Consider the following 14,347-nt stretch of genomic DNA (forward strand, 5'->3'; position numbering starts at 1 on the left):
AATAACTCAACCTGAACGCCAGGTGCAAAAGATGGCTCTCTAAAGATTTCAGATCATAGGACTCGCATAAGCTCTTCTAAACCGTGAGTGCATGTGTGCACGCGTTACTTATATGTACAATGCCTATCACTTCATCCCCATCACCCTTAACATTCTATTTACATTTAAGTGTGTCCGATCTTCCTTCTCCCGTGCAGTCTCTCCGCACCTTCCCTCCCCAATCAATGGATCTCTGGAGCGCCCTGTGTGTTACAGAAGATATAATAAATATAGCCCTGCAAATCCACTGGCCACTTCAGGGAAAGAATGCGGAAGCCCGTAATATACGAAGTAGAAAACAAATAATTGTATAGCGAGAAAAGTTTCTATAACAAAGCACATAACATCACACGCAGACGGCGCCAAATGCGTAGACACATCGCTCATTACGACACCTTCCAATAGAAACGGTAGCACCTAAACAACTCGCATAGGAGACAGAACTTTTCATTGAAGATTTAGATAGCCTCGTTTTATCATTAATGCCCACATCATTTCCGACGTTTCTTACGAACAGATATACAACGATAGAACGTAATGAGACCAAATATGACTGAAATATCTAGACACAAAAAAAAAAAAAAAAACAGCACTACTTCCTTGCCGTAAAGCGAAGCGTCAAGCTATCGCCAACCAGATCACTCCTGTAGCCGATATCTTTAGCCCACACCGTCACCACCTCCGTTTCACTCAGCCCTTCACTATATCCCCCCTCTCCCTCCCTTTATCTATCCCTCACCTCTTCCTCGGGAGCCATAAAAGCTTCGCCCTAAACAGCATTCCTCAATATCGCGCGAAGATCGCACCCGTTTACAGCTGCAAAAATATTCCCTCTCCTTTATTCTTCTGTATTTATTTATGCTCCGTTCGCGGCCGAAAAGTCGAGGCCACGCAACGCAAAGCGCCTCTAAAAGCGCCTCTCCGCGCCAGCTCTTAGCGGATCGCGCCCAGCTGTGAGAAGATGCTATCGGGCGTGTTCAGCTGGTGCTATCGCGGCTGCGATCGAGTTTCCTGGCCCGGCTCCAGGGACGTCAGGGGAAACCGTTATTCCTCCAGCACGCTTCTCACGAACACGCACACACGCTGTTTGCCACACGCGAAGACGCGGCTCGCCCCCGGCACCAGCGCAGTTTCAGTTTTAGAAGCGCGAAACCCGCAGTCTACTCGGCCGTCGGAAAGAAGACGCGTAACGCTCTTCCCGAAAGATACGCCCGTACAGAAGACTACCCGGGTGAAATTTAGGGTTCGAGGACACCAGCGATTAAACGACGAACTAATTGACTGATGCTTTGTATCACAACAGCTCGAGGGACGAGACGAGGTACGTATTTGTGTACGAATAACGCTAAACTCGGAACTTGAGTTCTTTATTGAGGGGAGATGGGTGCCTGGCGTAAGCAGGAGCAGGGTGATTTATACGACTGACGCATACCAGAGGTGCGTTGTAAGTACAGCTTAGCTGCGCGCATGCATTTCAAATTTATTATCGCCCTCGTGCGCGTAACTAGTGACGGTAACCTTGCGTAGATTACATGCACATTTACAGCAAATTGATAGAATCAGTCGGTAAGTGCAAGCAGAAACATTTTGCTGGTTGGACTGATTTAAAAAATATATATCAACGTCAGAAGGCTGTGCTCAGTGAGTTAGTGAGTGACGAACCACAGTGGAGGTGGAGTGAGCCGTCGAGGTGGACGACCAGGTTCCCATGTCCGGCTCGGTCTCGTCGATGACCAACGGCGGCAGTGGCCGCGACGCCAGTCGGGCCTCGAGCGTCGACACGGTCTCCAGCACCTCGTCGGGCGACGAAGCGTGGTTCGCGATCACCTCGATAGTGTACGGGTTGAGGCGGCTGCGCGCCAGGCCCGGCGACCGCAGGTCCAATGTGAACGAGTCGCGCAGCGCGGACAAGGACGCGCGCTCGCCGCTTACAGTGCTCCCAGCAGCCGGGGTCACCGGTGGGTCGCGCTCATCTTCGCGGATGAAGAGCTCAGGTAAGGACGCTGTGACATTACCAGCTTCTGTCTTCCCCTCGTCCCGGTCATCGTCGTGGTCGGAATCACTGATTCGAAGTTCGATTTCGAGGACATCTTCTACGGTGGGCACATCGTTCATGGAACCTGCGGGTAAAGGAAAAGGGGGACAAAACAGGTGGGCACACAAGTATCAAAATACTGCTACAGTAGCGAGCCCGGGATTTCTTTGCTAGTCAGCATTCGAAGCAGTGACGTAATCGCCGATTAAGCCATGGTGGTGCCCACGATTCACCGGAGCACACAACATTGAGCTTTACCGCATATCCCCGGCATTGTAAGGAGAAGCCTGAACATCGTTATGGCTTTAAACGACGATTATAATTATATTTTAGATGTTAGCGCATGTAAGAAAAAATAAAAGAACTCAACACGCTCTACATACAAGCTACAGAGACATTAATTCTTAAATTTCGCCCGATTCTGAAAAAAAAAATAATTAGAATAGAACAAACAATTCAGCTTGCTTCAATTTTCCTTGCACGAAAACACAAAACGTGATAATCCGAAGTTTTGAGAAGCGCCCGGACCCCTTCAACGGCCTCTCTGTGAAGATGGCATTAATGATGGCTAGATGCACATTACACTTGATACCCGGCCGCGTATCGATAACTGCAAAATGTGCGCGCTGCCCAGATATGCATATCCAATCAGAACTCTCCACTACGCCACCCACCACTGCAGAAAAAATGCGAAACTCTCCATTATCTGCAATTTAAATTTCGAGCCCATAAAGACACGGTCATCATTGCAACAACTGTGCACTCACGTGGCCGTAGCTCGGAGGCCGGATGGTCTTCCTCCTGGCCGCTGCCATCGGACTCGTAGTACAACTGCTGGTTCTTGTACAGCGAGCCGTCGTAGCTGACCGCCCCTTGGTCACCCATGTCGTCGTCGGCGAATGAGCAGGCCGCGACGCCGCTCATGACGCGGCGGCGGTCGGCCGCAGTTTCCGGGCAGCTGCCGGCACGAGCACAGGAGGGCGGCGGCGCCGCCGAAGCGGTCCGAAGGCGCAGCGCCGCCACATCGGGCCACGAAGAAGACCGGACCAGTGACAGCTTCCTCGCACAACTTTCGCCGCCCGCGAAATCTAGTTGCCCTTCTTCGGCGGCGGCGGCGACCGCATCGCCCTCGCTATTCTTGCCGTCGCTGTCCTCACCGACGGCGACGGCGGACGCAGGGAGCAGCTCGGCAGTGATCGTTCCTTGACCGGAAGTCGTGCCCCGGCGACCGCTGTCGACAGCGTCGTCCTCCGAGGCGGTCTCGGTTGCATCGACCGACGGCGCAGACTCAACGAGCGAGGACAGTTCTTCGGCGAAGGACCCGTTGACTGCCTCCACAAGACGCTCGGTATAGATGGACAACAGGTGCGCGTCGCCGCTGGGGGGCCGTGACAGCTGCAAGGACTCCCAGCCGTAGAACGCGTCCCAGGTACACGGCGGTTCCGCGCCGTCGCTGTTGGCCCGTTCCCTCGCATTACCATTAGTCACGACGACAACACCCGAGCGCTGCTGCAGCTGGACTTTCTCCGTGATGGAGGCTCCGTAGCCATTGACGTTTCGCCGGGGTCTCGGAGCGCTGAGCGACGTGTAAGTTGGCACAAACTTTCGCGGAGATCGCAATGCATCGTCACCGCCCCCGGCGTAGCTGTACAGGTCTGGACACGAGTTTTTGCGGCTCCCGGATGAGGAGGACGAACTGCCCGTGGACTCGGAGGCGAGCAGGTCTTCGACGGCCCTGCCAACCTCGGCCTGCACGAAAGAAACGAGCTATCAAACATCTTGCAAATATACAGCGAAGTCTGCAGTGCAAACACGTGGTTCTTCGCGGCTCGCAGATAATGTAGTCTTCCGGGTCTTGCATATGACACTTTTGCGGCGACGAAAGATGTTTCCCAGCATTCACCACAAACACGCATGTATAACAAGTCACCTGAAAGTTTCGTCCCATATACCCATTCTGCGCATTTTAGCCTTTAGAATCCAGTTATAGCATACAAATTTCGAGCAAACTTCCATCACAATATTCGCCAAGCAAGTGTCACCAAGGCGCTTCGAGGGCACTACCCACAGGGAAGGACGAAAACAAGTTATGATTCAAACTACGCCTGTGACATATGTTTCCGTGAGCGCATGTTGTCAAAGTTAGACTATCTATACCTTGTTTTAGACAGCTGGTTTCCTGCCCCAATGGAATATAGTAATTTTTCACTCCGTGACTTTGACTGTTAAAAAAAAAAAAAAGTGTTCGTTTCTTAGGAAATGCTTTCCTTCTTATGCAAGAATTTCTGCAATATCCAAGCTTTCCAGAGGGCACCGTAGTACTGCCACGCGTACATTTAGCTACTAGCGAACGCCGCCAAATAATTTAACGGCCTGCGCCGTGCGGCCTCTGCCGAGTGAGTCGAAGTCGTGCTCTTCTTCAACAAGCATCGCCTGAACGGCAGTCGCGATGCTGTGTGGGAAACAAAAGGACGTGTATAATCACAGAGACGGCTGCTCACTACACACGTCGCAGCCACTACCAACGTCGGACTCACGAAGTCGCTTCCTTTCTCAGCAATGCTACCGCTCATGCAAATCGGCCGTCGCCGCAACCGCTTATCTTCTCCCTTTTGTCCCCGGCCGTCCCGCTCTTTCTTCTTCCACCTTCTTTAAAGTGCGCGCAAGATCCCACGCTTTAACACCGTCGGGTGATGATACAGATAGAGCGCGAGAATGGAGATGAGGAAGAAAGGTCATGACTTCACGTATGTCACAGGGCGACGAGCAGTGCAGAGACTGTGCTGCCGCGCGCGGAAGACGAACACACTGCTCCTCGGAGTAACGGCTGTCGAGGTCGGAGGCGCGTGAGCGTATGCAACACGTATGGCCGTCACTATGGCGGCGAGCAGAGCGAGAGTAGGGCGACCGCGCCATTGAAAAAAGCGCGCTGGGAGGAGGGCGTGACGCGGCGCCGAACACCCGCGTTACGCGCCCCGTGGGGTCACCGGCAGGGGTCAACGAGGTGCGGCCCTTTCCGCATCACAAGCCCCCCTCCCCCCTTCCCACGCCATGGCTGAAGGCGTACGGTGACTGCGGGCGGCGGTGCGCAGAGGTGCCTACATGCATATATACATTCGTCCTCGAGAGGTGATGCGATGTCGGGACGGCACAACCCGCCGACGCAAACCGTTATTCAGGCGCCTAGCTTCGTTAGACATTCGGAGGTCCCACATTCGTCTGGTCTCAGTGATTCCGTATGGACGGCGGAAAAAGTGCGGGTGAAAGAAATTAATGAACAGAAATTTTTCACAAACCCGCCGCGAAGGCTCATGGGATATGGCGTGCGGTTGAGTGAGCCCAAGGTCAGGAGGCTGGAACAAGCGCACCGTCGCGGTAGCTGCATTTCTTCCGACGGAGGATTAACGTGAAATCGCATTTGCGCTGCGCGATGTATACGCATGCATAGAACTTCAAGTGGCCAGTATTAATCGGAGGTTTACACCCAGCACAGCCCAATGAGCGGGATCGGCATGTTAAAGCCCACATTCCACACCCCAAAACATCACAGTATGCGCAAAGCATCCAACGAATCATGGAAGCGAACACTGACAGTCCCATGCACTGAGAAAGAAGACAATGCTAATAGATGAGGAGAGCCAAATATGCTAGCTCCGAGAGACAATTTATTTTTTGATGACATAGCATAAGTCTTGAAAGCGGAAACTGTCCGGCGTCGGCACCTATGTGAAGCATCGATCTCAAAGCGAACTATAAGATGCGTAGAACAGAAGCGATGATGAATAGAAACGGAATAACAACAGAACTCGCTCTCCTCTGCACAAGCTGTCGCACTATTTGCGTCGTATGGATGGATGCAAAAACTTTATTTCGTCAGACAGCACGAGCGGACTGTTCCATCCGTGCTAGGTGGTTATCATCCCATGGCTTGCGGCGAACTGGGTGGTCCACTCCAGGGCTCTGGTCTGGCCAACACGACCTCTCACAGTTTGAAAGAAGGATCCCGTATAATATCCGCCGCCGGCGGCACTATGGTGCACCCACGGTACGTTCATATGTTGTCAGCTCCTCGCACCATCGCCAGACGCATTCTTGTGTCTTGACCAATTGTTTCTCCGGGGGCGAATAAATCTTGCGCTCGAGTTTATAGTGATATGTGATATCGTGAAAGGATACCAGCCCATCTCTCGTGAGCCTACCCTGAGCCGCCGGCTCACCTGCTCAGCTGACGATACCTCGAGCATTTATGTGAGGCGCCTCGTTCCCAGGGTTCCCAGAGTGTGCCGGTACCCATACAATTTCCATCTTCCTAAGCTCTCCGTAGTACATTCAAGAACATTTATTGGTAGTAGAGAAATTTTTACAGCAGCATTGCCGGCGGCCTTCGGGCGAAGCAGAACGGAAATCGGGAGACGGAACGAGCATACGCATATCGGCCAAGCTACTGGAGCGAGCGTTGTGTGCTGGGATGTCCTGCTTCGTGAAAAACAAAACCTAATCGAAGCACGTTTTGTGGCCGACCTCCAGGGGCGCTTTTGGAGCGACAGCTTCACTACGCGAGGTTAAGCCAAGGTCACCGTGTGCTTCCGATGACCTTCAAACAGCTTCGAGGTCAAGTTGGAACTTAAGCCACAACCAATTTGGGTAGCTGTGTTCCCACCAAAGGTCAAGGTCAACTGACGTGGGAAGTAGCTTAACGCGTGAGCAGCCGCGTGTCGAGACACATGATCGCTGACGTCAATCTGGACTCCTGGAGTATATACATGTATATAGGTGCGCCCTGCGCCTCGGCCGGAGCCGCGCCATGGACTCTGAGGAAGAGCGACTGAGCAGCAGTGTACAATCGTCAGCTTGCTGCTCAGACGATCCGCAGGACATTGCGTTGCGAGCTTGAAAGTTTGCGGATGCGAAGAGAAGGGACTGAATCCAAAAGAGCGGCTGAAACGCCGGAACAACATGAGGAGCGTCTTGCGAAACGCCGCCACGACGAAGCTGCAAGGCGTGAGCGACGAGCAGCACAGATGGCCGCTTCAGCCATCGCTTCACACCACGTTTAACCGAAGGTAAACCACAGCCAATTTTTTTTACTAATCAGCTGCGTGTTTATGGCTCCATATTGGTGCAAACGCTTAGCATTGTTATCACGGCGAAGGCTCCGACATTATCGGCGCGGCGCATAAGACGAGAGGAGACATAGACATCAATTGCGATCGAGTGTTGCCTCTAGAGCGTTGTCCTAATCAATCTTAGGTAATTACACCAATATTAACAATCTAGTCCATGTTGTTGGATTCGCCTAAACTTGCCAATTCGTCCTCGCCATATCATTACACCTTCTAGTGTTCCTAGTTTTCTCAGTCGGCAGAACGTCAACGTCGCATGAGCGGTGGCACCTGGTTCGAATCTCCCATCAGGAAGAAATTTCCTTCAACTACGAAGTTTCCGTGAAGGTATTAGTTTTTCTCTGAAGCCATAAAATACAATCAGTAACTTATAACTAAATGTGCTGCTGCCATGGGCAACTAGTTCTCACGCAAGTAACTATTTCAAATTATCTCCCGTAAATATGTACCCTTTCTGATATCATCCGCGCTTATAGACGCAGCGGATAAAAACTCAGTCGCAGCTTCTTGAGGCTCCGGTGTGGCCGATGATTGGCAGAGGTTGCTTCACAGTAATCAGACCAGCCTACCGGACGACGCTCCCTTCAGTAGTAGGAATTGTGGGCGTAACCTAGCCACATCGCAATGCCTACTTCTGTCATCCGGCTTAGCAGTGAGTTGCAGCGGACGCTCACACAAAATCCGAAAGGCTGTTGTATTCTCGCATGCAATGTAGACCGTTATCAGCCAGAAAACACCCACCCAGTACGAGAAAAAGAAAATTACAATGGTTCAACGCTGCTGAACCAAATATTGAGCGAAAGCATTAGCTGCGGGTGACCGAGCGTTTTTCTTGTTCCCTTTTTCTGCTTCCTCAGCCTACATATGAAGCCCTGCTTTAACCAACCCATATGAACGTGCCTTAGTGGCCTATAAGGGTAACGTCAATGCCAGGGTCCTAGCAGGCTGATTCTGACATCCCATGTGAAACGAGAGACCGAAGTTGGCAGCTCCTGCTAGCCCGTGTGTCACGTGGGGTGTGACGTCACAGCGTCACGTGGGTAAGACGTAACTGCGGCCGGGTCACGCGAAGGCTTGAAAGTGCGAGTAGTATTGATTTCGCAATAAAAAAAGCTGTCTCATTGCGTGAGCGTTTTCTTTGTCGCCTTGAGGAAGCTTTCGTAGCTTTCGCCCCGGAATGAACAGCAACAAGAAAATAAGGAACGAAAACCGCAGTTAACTGCTATGTAAACAAAGAAGCGCTGGCGACGCAAAGAAAAGAAAACAGCGGCGGCGATCCAAAGCGCCTTCCTCGTCAGCACGGCTCCCGTTGCGCGGCCTCTATCGCATGCGCAAAACTAATGGATCGTCCGAACTCGCGAATACACACAGCAGAGAACAAGACACGCATACCGAACCCTATAGAAACGCGCAGCGCTTTCTCTCTGTGCATACATACGACGGGCTCGGCTCCCGCATAAGCGCCAGATAAGAAATATGGGTTACACGAGTCATTTATAACGCCGCCGTCGCCGCTGTGCCGAATGAAACGTCAGCGGTGTAGCAAACGCTCTTGTTGGCGGCGTTAATGTGTTCGAGCCAGTCGACGAAAGAAAGATCTGCGCCGGCGGCTGTCATGACCTAACGACCACAGCGTGACCAACTACCTACCGAGCGACTGTGCGGGCAAGCTGCTGGGCAGGCCGAGGAAAGACGTATGCGATGCGGGCCACAGAGTAAAAATGTTGAAAGAAGCAAACCAGACTGAAGTGTCTAATCCTAACCTACGCCATTTTATCCTATAATATCGCAGTAAGCGCCCACTGATGTTCATTCCGTTAGAGTACAACTCGAATTAACCCGGCGCTTAATGCGCTGTCACCTTACAAGAACCAGCATCGACATTCAATATGGAACTGCCGGTGTATGAAAGTAACACATCTTTATACCTCGCAAGTGGAAAACAGTGCCGCTAATGCAGACAGAAGGCAGACCTCTTTCCCGCTCGCGGGCTGACGTTTGCAACACAGATTTAAACGCGTACATAAACAAACGACTGCATCGCGCGCCTCGATTATGGGGCAAGGTGTCCTCGGCAGATCCGCGACAAGGGCAAACAGCGGCGACCACCCAAACAGCGTAACGACCGCAAGGCAAACATCGCCCGACAATGTATTCGTCGCGGGCACACTATAACAAAGGGACAGATAGCAGGGAGTGTCGCTTCTGACAGCACGCACGCACTCATTCTCGTAGCTTCCGACTATTTTTTCTTGCAGGGATAACCTGCAAACAAGCAGCGCGCACACACGCGCTGGGCGTGCATCGGCGGGACTCACCATGAAGGCTGGCGAACAGCGCGTACACGATAGAAATATCCCGAGCACGCGCCACAGCGACGACCGACGTCGAAGCTCTTGCTTTCTTTCACGGCGTCGGCGCGGCGCAGCGCGACGAATTACGAGCGGACACCGCCCGAAAGCGCGCGTTGGCGGTGCAAGATGAGAGAAACGTATACAAACGAGGAAAAGGAAGGAACGCAACAAGCAAAAACGACCAGCTACAAAAGGCCGGTGCTGGGGCGGCAGAAAAAAAAAATAATTGGGGAGAAGGAATGGCAGGAATGAAGGGAAAGAGACCACGAACAACAAGTGCAAGACCGAGAGAGAGAGAGAGAGGAAGGGGTAAATAAAAGAATGAATGACGCGCCGGTAGAAAAGCGCGCTCGCGGAGAGCGCGCGCCCCACTCGAATTCGTGTCGGAAATCGTGGGTAGCACGTTGTGCGCGTAGCTCGCCAGCGCGACAACGCTGAAGCCGCCGCTGCCACGCCGCGGAATTAGCGCGCGCGTTCGCCAGCCTGCCACTGGATCCGCGTGGGATGGCATACGATTCAATCTCTCCGCTGCACCAGAGCCAAATGGCGAGAATAGCAGCAATAAGAAATTAACACAAAGCAAGGAGGCCGTCAACTAGCTCGTTTTTCGCGTCGCCCCGTCATCGCACAGAGCAGCGCGCACGGAGTGAGAGAGAATGGAAGGATCACTCGGCCAACTGTGACGCCGATCTCATTAGCGCCGTGATGCGTCCCCACACAGTTGGCGCGCGAGAGAGGAGGTGGGACGTGCACGCCCCACGCAACACGCTTGGGCGAGCCAACCCGCTCTCGATGTTTCCAAACGGTGCAGTCACTACATTCTAAAATGGTACGGCCCGGAATCGTCACGCAATTTCCGTTACATACCAAAGCCTTAATGGACCCTCCTTTCGCTAGTGATACGGCAAAACTTATCCGCAGATGGCCACCAATTTCACTGCAAACACCAGACCAAAGGCACCCGAAGACAGAGAAGACCACGGAGTGAGATACAAGATCGCGAGCCCTCGGCAATTATTTCACACGCGACGATGACGCCCCACTGACGTCATGCATGCTCGCAACCTTTCCTTGCATTCTCTTTCTTTGCTTCTGCACTCGGCGCACATGTATAATGCCGACATGCATGTAATAAATGCCCGTGCTCTACATAGTCCTAAGCACACAGTTTGCATTGCCTGAACGCCCAAAGGCCTATTAAAGGGAAGGTGCACCGGTTTTAGATTTCGATGAGTTTCGAGCGGCTGAATGATTATAACTTGTACTTAAAGCAGGCGAAATATCTTGGCGCTAGCATTTGAATTAATGGCTCAATTAGAGATTAAAATCGACACGGCTATCAGGCTTCACCGCACTGCACAGCGACACATGACGTTATTGACGGTACCGGTACGTTTTCTGCGTAGACACAATGGTTTGAAGAAATTAAAAGAAGGCTGCCGAAAACAAAACCCTAGAAATGTTGATTAGCATCGTCAGAAAATGTGCAGAGGAACGTGGGCGAAGGCAACGAACATCAGAAATAGTACCGCCCGTGACGTCATCACTGAACTTCTCCGCATAACTTCAATGCTGTGAGGTGAAGCTCGAGGTGTAATCGTCGATTACGCCACCAGTTTGAATGCTAGCGCAAAAACACTTTGCATGCATTGCCTACAGCCTATGTAGATTGATTCAGCTGCTCTGTGATGCAGTTGCTCTTTAAGCTTTAAGTGATGCAGCTGCTCTTTAAGCATAGAACTTCCTCGTCAGGTTAACAGCTGAGAGGCTCACTCCTCGGTCATGAAAGCGTGGCTCCGCAGCACTGCAGCCACGGAGATGTTTCGTAACCGGAAAGGTTTGGATGACTCTTGAGTAAACTAAATCGACCACACTTGGCAGCTGTACATGCGCAGCATTTGTGTCCTTGCTAACGTGCCCAAAAATGCTGGCCCCCGCAGGAATGTGCCACGGCGTGAAACTAGATGTGGGGAACAAATTATCGTTATTGGCATCTCCCTAAGCGACAGCGCGACGCGCGTGAAGGAGAAACCAAGCCACTAATTAAAGTCACTATACAGTTCCAGTGTCTTTGCCACTGATTAAGCCAAGGAGCCATCTATCGATGCGCCAGAAAGTTACGTACGCCCCACGGACACACTGTTCGCGCATCTCTTCAGCGGTATAGACCCTGCTATTTATTTTGCCCGGGGGTCTAAAATATCACTCGCTTCAAATCATCACCGCCCTACAAAGTCAAAGCTTGCAAAAAAAAGTCAAAACAGCCTAAAGCCTCAACTTTGCCGGTTACATGCGATAGAGAAATGATTTCACTGCGGCAGTATAAGAAAAAGAAAGTGACCGAGTGTTTTGCGCTCTATACAGGAATAAAGACAACATCCATCCGTATAACAATGAAAGTACTCCTGCGCAGCCTTCAGTAACCTGGCCAAGAAATGTAACTTTCAAGGGTGGAGGAACGGCTTGTTTGAAAACAGCGCACTCTTGAGACATGGACAAAAAAAGAAACAACACAGCGCTGTGTTGTCGTTTCTTTATTTGTCCATGTCTCGAGAGTGCGCCGTTTTTGTGTTGTTTTTTTCCCAAGAAGAAGAACACCGGAGGCCAGTCATCTCGAACTGTACGAGGTAAGCAAGGAGACAAAAGGACGGCCGAAGGGAAATACATCTCCTACCTGCCGTACGCTTCTCGCACGCCCACAAAAGAGTCAGCGACGCCTTTTATCGTTCCTGGCAGTTCACCAACTCGTATAGCAAAGCACCGAGGTGCGGGTTCGACGCCAGTCTCGCGGGCAGACAAATGCAAGCACGCGTCAAGACGCATCGGCTCGTCGCCGCGCGAAAGACGGAAAACACAAAAGAAGCCCCGCGCGCGGCCATTCATCGCGCCAAACCGCTTGTCGCACAAAACACTGCCGTAAAGCACACTTGACTCTTGAACAGGTCGGCCGACGTCTACGCCGCCCCGCACAGTTAGCGCGCCAAACTACGAGCAAGAAGAATGAAGAATCGCGAGCAAGAAAGGATGAGACGAAAAGGGAACGCGGCGCGAGACCGCGACAGCTTCCCATGGCAGCGCGCCAGCGGCTTTCGCGCGTCTCTCTGCACGAGCTGCGTCGTTGGCCGCCACGGGGTTCTTTTTTACGACCCGCGAACACGTACCGGTTGACACTCGCAGCGCACACTCGTTCGACAAACGAGAACAGTGTATAGCCGCAGAAACAGCCACCGAATGCGCGCAAGTATACAAGACGGCGCCGAGTTGCAAAGAGGGTCCGGCGTCGCGACTCGTGAATGACGTGTAACTCGAAGTGGCAGCGTTTGGACTCGAAAGCGAAGGAGCGAAACGTAACACAGTTGCAAGACAAGCTACAGGCGGTGCCTGTTCACCTCGGAACAAAACAGTTGTTTACTGTCGCCGTTTCGCTGAGAGAAGACCGGTCCTCGAGAGTTATACGGTAAATTGCCACGGCCGCATAACTGGTAGTATTTGTTGCACGGTCCATGGTATGCGTGTATTGTTATACTACAGCATGTTCCGGCTCGTATATGCGGGCTTCATCTCCTCTCTCTCCTTTCCACAGATTTTCCTTTCCTATCGAATGGCCACGATTGTGTGGTGACCTTTTTGCTGCGTGTACTGCTGTTAGTAATCAATCTTGTAAATAGCTCAAATGTGGTGTACTTTCGGAACATAATTTATGATTAACCAATCAAAAAAGAAGCAGCGTTTGCGTTACGTTCTGGTAAAAATGATACAGTCGCTGATATAGAGGCCTGTACATGGAGAGCTTTCATTTGACAACTGCGCCTGCTGCTTCCTCCCTTCTTTTTCTCTTGTCGGTGTACATAATTGGCTCGCATTCTTCTTTTCTCGCTAGTAATTTTATGTGATGTGATGCAATACGAATAACGTCGGCGTTCATTTTCTTACACTGAAAATATTTACCTAAATACATGGCGACTGCTCAGCGGAAATATGAGGACGGCACAACTATAAGCCAGCTGATGTACTGTAAATCTAAGGGAAATAGGGAAAAAAATACGCCGCTGCGGACATTGCTTGCACCGTTCATGGCCTCTCCGTCGTTAAGAGCAAAGTTCTTCCAGAAACGACACACTCACCCGACGAGCAATAGCGCGACCAGCACGGCGGCCGGACCAGTAATCCCAGATTGACACGAGCCGGAGATGCACGATTGACAGCCACTGTCCCATTGTCCGAAGACGACGGCTCTTGAGTCGCAGTCGCGCCCGCTGCTACAGCGTCGAGGTAGAAGAGGCCAGGAGGCGGCTACGGCTAGGGCTGCGGGGGGCGGCCGTGGGGCGTAGAGCGGCCCCGGCGGCTTCTATGCCGAGACGCCTGCCGCCTACGACGACGACGACGACGACTAGGCACAGGCCGCCGCCGCCGAGACACCCGACACCGGCCGCGGGCAACGTGCGCGCGCGCGGCCCTCGAGCGTATGACGCAGTCGTGCGTCTGCTACACGGGGTCTTCTTGCCGCTGCACGCGGCCGTGTACGCGCCGCCGAGACAGAGCAGAGGAAGGCCGACAGGCGTAGAGGAGGCAACGCGACACCACCCCCCTTGCCGTGCATGCGAGGAAGAAGCACGAGCAGGCCACGCATGAATTGCTTTGCCACTCGCGATCGCGCGACCGACCACGCAAATTCCGCACGGTGCGGGCACACGCTGAGAACGGCCTCGATGAATGTGTGTATACACTGCGTCTCCGAAGAGCAGTCACGTGGGGGAACGCCGTCGTACATGTGTAACTACGCGCTCACAAAATGC

General features: G+C 52.4%; 1 protein-coding gene across 4 annotated transcripts in view; it reads right to left on the bottom strand.

Moving 5' to 3' along the window:
• Positions 1–14,347, bottom strand: part of cv-c (RhoGTPase activating protein) — a 451,349-nt gene that overhangs the window by 266,448 nt on the left and 170,554 nt on the right. For 3 of the 4 annotated variants that reach the window (XM_084601697.1, XM_084601699.1, XM_084601698.1), the window contains 2 exons: positions 2,842–3,823; positions 1,702–2,159 (listed from right to left, as the gene is read on the bottom strand). In XM_084601697.1, the coding sequence (XP_084457823.1) occupies positions 1,702–2,159; positions 2,842–3,823 (1,440 nt within the window). Of the gene's footprint in view, positions 1–1,701; positions 2,160–2,841; positions 3,824–13,675; positions 13,914–14,347 lie in introns of those variants that run through there. The other variant, XM_084601696.1, reaches the window with a different exon arrangement.

This window comes from Amblyomma maculatum, chromosome 4 (genome assembly GCF_055883805.1).
Source record: "Amblyomma maculatum isolate TAMU_Amacu chromosome 4, ASM5588380v1, whole genome shotgun sequence".
NCBI lineage: Eukaryota > Metazoa > Arthropoda > Arachnida > Ixodida > Ixodidae > Amblyomma > Amblyomma maculatum.